The sequence below is a fragment of the Eleutherodactylus coqui genome, chromosome 13 (assembly GCF_035609145.1).
Source record: "Eleutherodactylus coqui strain aEleCoq1 chromosome 13, aEleCoq1.hap1, whole genome shotgun sequence".
In the NCBI taxonomy this organism is placed as follows: domain Eukaryota; kingdom Metazoa; phylum Chordata; class Amphibia; order Anura; family Eleutherodactylidae; genus Eleutherodactylus; species Eleutherodactylus coqui.
In genome coordinates, this window is record NC_089849.1 from 98,326,876 (window position 1) to 98,332,875 (window position 6,000).

The 6,000-nt window shown below is 52.0% G+C and overlaps 1 protein-coding gene across 2 annotated transcripts in view; it reads right to left on the reverse strand.

The window, feature by feature from the left end:
* The window catches only part of MAP2K4 (mitogen-activated protein kinase kinase 4), a 48,405-nt gene extending 42,871 nt beyond the window's left edge, over positions 1-5,534 (reverse strand). For both annotated transcript variants that reach the window (XM_066587258.1, XM_066587257.1), the window contains exon 1: positions 5,373-5,534. In XM_066587258.1, coding sequence (XP_066443355.1) covers positions 5,373-5,466 — 94 coding nt within the window. In that variant the 5' untranslated portion in view covers positions 5,467-5,534. The remainder of the gene's footprint in view (positions 1-5,372) is intronic.
* Between the last annotated feature and the right edge of the window lie 466 nt (positions 5,535-6,000).

The window sequence follows — 6,000 nt, forward strand, 5'->3', positions numbered from 1 at the left end:
ACAGACCGCTGTTTAGAGGTTTTGTCCCTGATCATCGAGCAGCATATTTCTGCCTGGCTGGGCGAGAGGCCTATGATGCGGGTCAGGAGGGGTACAGTATTTTTTTAAACAAGTCTCAAAAAAGGAAAAATAAATAAATAAAACACTGTGAAAAAAGTCAGACTAGGGCTCATGACCACGAGGAGCGCGGATTTCCGCCGTGGGAGTACCACGTTTAAAAATGCAAGTGATCGCAGAATTCCGCCATGGATTTCCACGGTCTCCATTAATACTGTATTAACGGAGACCTCCTGCTGCGGAAATCCGTGATGAAATAGAACATGCAGCGTTTTTCCCCAAGCAGCGAAAATCTGCGGCAGAATTCTGCATGTGAGCATTGGCAGCAGGAAAGCTAAAAGGCTCAACAAAAGCGAATAGCTGCGGATGTCCGTTGTGGGAGACGCAGCAGAAATCCGTCAGTGGGCATTAGTCCTTAAGAAACCTCATGGAGATACACAACATCTCCGACAAGTCTCTGCCCTGGATAAATGCCTGGAAGGAAATTCTAGAAGAGAGACACATTTTTATTTTTTCTTTACGTTTACCCACACTGTCAGCCCCGGATGTCTGAGCATGGGAGTGCGCACACACAGCCTGCAGCATGGAGTCAAATGCCACGCTCTGCGTGCCAACTTTTGGTGGTTAACAATGTTGACACCAGGAAGCAGTTAAAAGGGGTTGTCCCACTTCTGCTATTTTTCTGCAGGAAGCAGACAGCTCCGTACAGTGTGCAGTGGCCTAGACTGGTACTGCAGGCTGAGTCTCATTCACTTCAATAGGACAGCAGTACCAATCTAGGCCACTGCACAATGTACGGAGCTGTCTGCTTCTTGCAGGAAAATAGCAGAAGTGCAACAATCCCTTTAAGTATAAAATCCCTCCCAAGGCTCCTGGGAAGCTGCCCTATGAGCACCATAACATGCACCTTTTAGACACATCGAGAACCTCCCTATTTTTGCTTGCCAGAGCCAGTGCCATCATCAACAGCTCGTTCACGCTCGTGCAGCCTGTTCGGACACTCGTGAGAAGCGCGCAGCTCTTGTTCACTTTTCATTCAGTGTTTCACATTCCTATTTCACTGGACGTAAAACTGCATCGATCGGCGAGGATTTTTATGGCGGCTGAAACTGCACAACGAACGAAAAGCGCAGGATTCTCGTTGGCCATCCAGTCGCTGGCCTGCGATTCTCAGTCAGTTTTGCTCATTTGAATGATTATTTGAACAATAATTGTTCCGTCTAAACGCAGCATTAAGGCTTCTGATGCAAATTTTGGCAAAGAATAGAATCTGTGTGCCGGAGACGTTAGGCCGTCTTCACACGGCGCAGTTTGTGGCGACCCTTGGTGTAACCTGCCGCTGTATCCGCCCCACTCAATGCGCCGTAATGCAGATTTCTGACAGATTTTCATTGAAATTTGCATCTAATTTTTTCTGACGCAAATTTCCACAGTGTGAACGCAGGCTTATTGTGGCCACATTAGATAGGGATCAGCTGACCGTCTGGTGTGTACCAGGCCCCGGACCCACCCTGATGGCAGATGTTGGGGGAGATAAGGATCAGGGAGCTGGATTTCAACAGTCTGATCCTTTTGTTCCTGAGAGATAAGCTGCTGCACTATCACTACACACAAACACACCTTCAGACAAGTGCGCACTTGTCCGGAGGCCACAAACCTGCACACCCCTCTTAAGATGCCATGTGCATGTCAGATTAAAAAAAAAAAGAAGACTTGCAAGTCAGAGTGGAAATAATTGTTGAATGCTTGCCGGCGAACGCAGTCGGTTTTCCCCATGGATGTACACAGATCATCCGCACACAAAAAGGGCCTGCCTTCCCCCTCGGCCTCCGAACAACCAGAGAGGTATCTGCCTACAGATCTGCAATTGAACTGCGGATCGCTCGCTTCCATAGAGATGAATGGAGCCCATCCGCGGTAAAATGGAGCATGCTGCGATTTATTTTCCGCACACGGAATCAGCAAATCAAATTGCATGTGAGCGCGGAGCCGAGGAAGCCCCATGCATTCCTACTGGCGACTAGTAGAGCGGATCAAATCCCCCCGTGTGCATTACTGTATTCACCCTCAATGTGACCCGCTATCTGTACAATTCCATCGGGGTGGGAATCGCAAGCGGCTCAGATAGTCTCAATGCTAAACATGGCATCACACGGCAGGCAAGATGGGCGATGTGCAGCGATCGGTCAACCTCATGTCGCTCGTGTTAATAAGGTCACTGTGTTATTAGCGCGCACAAATTCTGTCCATATCGCTATCGTAGTGAACTCGCGTGCCAACACACCCCGAGCCTCCGCAGGACAGGCTGGCGTAGCATTTCATAGTAGCGTTAGGTTTCACCGACATCAAAAGACAATGGAGACCTGAAGTCCGACGAAGACCACTTCCAATGGTAGATTACCCAGAGAATGGCGTACAGCTCCAGAAGCTACAGCCGCAGTACTCATGTCAGGGTCACGTGACACAGACTTAGGACAGGGTTGAACGTTTGCCGTCGGCGTGTTTTACACAGAACAATTATCGTTCAACCAAGCAAAAACGAACAATAACCGTTCAGCGCAAATGCAGCCAACGATCAAACGACCAGTCCTTCGCTTTTCATTCATCGTACATTTCATGCATGACTAAAAATCATCGTTGGCTCATTCACTAATCGTTGGGTTTAAACAGCGATCGTTCCGCTGTTCTCAGCCACTAAGGCTAGTGTCACACAGGCGATCGCGTTTATGCTTCATAGGGAAACATGGGAAATAAAATTATAACGCACATTGCAGAAAGGTAGAGCAACAGGACATCCGTGAAAACATGACTAATGGGAAGGAACCATTGTCAGTCATTGGTTTCATAATCTGCTTTTTTCACTGGCTCTCGCATCAGGCAAAAAAAAATCATGCGATAAGGGTGTGAAACCACCCTATACAGAGAAGGTGAACAACTGAGGCTTCCGGTGGCGTCAAGATACAACACTACATCCATAGTCAGCCATACACACATGCATCCAGGGAGCTAGCAACCAATCACAGCGCAGCTTCCATCAGCAGTATAAGAAATGAATGCTGCTCTGTGATTGGTTGGTATGGGCAACAGAGATTCTCTTTTCGACAGCCTTCATAAGGCCGGGTTCACACAGGGTGGATTTGATGCAGAAATTCTGTGCAGAATTTCGCTGCGGCAAATCTGCCTGTGGCCGTTAATCCTGGGCTTAGCCGGCCCTGTGGATGAGATTTGTCAGAAACGTCATCCACACGAGGCTCACAATCCGTCACAGCAAAATTCCTGCTGTATTCCTGCGGCAAATAGAGCATGCCGCAGTTTCTTTCACGCGGTGGAATTCCACAGTGTAAACATTGAGCCGTTAGGTTCAATAGAACCTAATAGCTGCCGGACAATGCCGTGGATATCCACCGCGTAAACCGTGGCAGGAATCCAGCCCTGGTCATTAGCCCTAAGGCCACATGTCCACGGGGGGAATTAGGCCGGCGCGGATGTCTGCTGCGGAGGCACTAGAATTGTCTTTTTTTTTCCTTCATGCAGGAGATCAATTGAGATATGAGCTCTGTGAGCTCCCGCATGTGTGATCCGCACTGACATGGAGCATGTCGCAGTTTTTTCCCGCACGTGAAATCCGCAAATCACTTAAAATACCATCCGCGGCTATCTGATTAACCGCGGATGGTCAATGCTTTCCTATGGGACGCGGATTTGCTTTTTTTTTTTTCATGCGCGGATTTGCTAAATATAATTTCCCCGTGGGGGGGGGGGGGCTTTACACGGTGCAATAAATCATCCGCCCGGCAGCCAATGACGCACTCCGCTCAGTCAGCTTAAACACAAAGATGGACTGCCTATTATTATTATTACCCGCCGGACGGTTCAGTTCGCTGTACGGGTGAATGAGAACGACTGAATGATCGCTGTTAAAACCAAACGATTGGCGAACGAGCCAACAATGATTTTCATGCTTGCATAAAATGAATGATAAGCGGACGACTTATCGCTCATCGTTAGCCGCTTTACAGCCATTAGTTTTCAAATTTGTTAATTCGACGATTTTTTTTTAGAACAATAATTGTTCTGTGTAAAAACAGCTCAACACCCGTCAGAGGCAAAGAGCGGGCGGGCGGCAGTAGTCACATCAACGAGGACCTCACATATTAGGGGCGGCACTGTACGGCAGGCCGTCGGGACGCAGCGCGGCGATACGGCGGGCCACCGGGACCCAGCACGGCACTGTATGGCGATATGGCGGGCCTCTGGGACCCAGCACGGCACTGTATGGCGATATGGCGGGCCTCTGGGACCCAGCACGGCACTGTATGGCGATACGGCGGGGCATCGCCATGCAGGACGGCGATACGGCGGGGCATCACCACGCAGGACGGCACTGTATGGCGATACGACGGGGCAGCAGGTCGCAGGATGGCACTAACCAGATGTTACCCTACATGAAGTCCTTGATCCCTACACTATTCTTTGAGAAGAGCGGCGTCACAGGGGTTGCACTAATCTGGCAGCAGGGGGCCGTCTGGTCATTGGTGCCATCTGGGAAGGGGTGTCACTATTCTAAAAGCAGAAGGGATGACCAGGGGGCGCTGCTGGTCACCGAGCTATTCTGGCTGGAATCACGACACCAGAACTGGGAGATGAGCAGTGAGCTATTCTGAGGGCAGCGCTAGGATGCCCGCAGGCATGGTCAGTGCCCGGCGCTGCCATCCCATGTAAGTTCCTCTGCCCACAGACCAGGCCTGGCTGACCCAATGCAAATTACTGCAGAAATCAGTAATGGAGGTGGTGATGACAGGGGGTCTGCCAGCTGCTGCAGCATCCTCCGTGGGGGAGGGGCCGGCCACAGCGCTCTGCAGGTGACACCGAGAGCTGCAGTCCTGGAGGGGGCGCTACTGCGACAGCAGTCCTATCCTGCAGGGGCTGCAAGTGACAGCAACCCACAGGCTGCAGGGGGAATGAGACCCGGGCACTAGCTGCCCCCATCTGCCCATTAGGGGGCATACAGAATGACAAGTTATCTCAGCAGCTCCTGCACTCCGGGGGTCTCAACAGATGAACACCTCAGGTTGCCCCTCTGGAGACAGAGGGACATAAGGCTGAGGATGGCACAGATGGGCAGGAGGGGGTGTAGTGATCAGATGGGCACAGATCAGGACGCTGAACACAGAGGATCAGGATGGCCCTGAGTGGCAACCATTCCAGGGGCAGCGGGGCTAAGTAGGGCACAGGGCGGGTGCTGGTAGGAAGTGGGGTACACAGGACATATGGGGGAGCGGGGGGCGGGGAGCACCTGGGAGGGAGGCTCTTACCCTGCATGCTGCTGACCGTGCTGTGCTGCTGCTGTCCTGGGAGCCCGGGGCCCGCGGAGCCGCCACCGCTGTTGCTGGGATTGGAAGTCGCCATTGTTAATATATTAGATTCCAAATGAAGGCTGCAATGCAGCAACCCCCACTGTGCCTGCCCCCTCCCAGAATCCCTCACGCTAACGTCGAGGCTCCGCCCCCAGCGTGACGTGCGCACCATCCACACGAGGCCCCGCCCCATCCCCGCCATCAGCGGACGTGCACTGCTCTAGTGCGACTATGCTGCGGGAGTGACAGTGCTGAGCCCGGGGCAAGAGCGGCTATGTAGGACTGCTGCAGAACCTCTTGTGCTCAGCTGCCAGTCCTACATGCCAAAAGCTGCTGCAGAACCTTTTGTGCTCAGCTGCCAGTCCTACGTGCCCAGAGCTGCTGCAGAACCTCTTGTGCTCAGCTGCCAGTCCTACATACCCAGAGCTGCTGCAGAAGCTCTTGTGCTCAGCTTCCAGTCCTACATGCCCAGAGCTGCTGCAGAAGCTCTTGTGCTCAGCTTCCAGTCCTACATGCCCAGAGCTGCTGCAGAAGGTCTTGTGCTCAGCTGCCAGTCATACATGCGCATAGGTAGTGCGGAACTTCA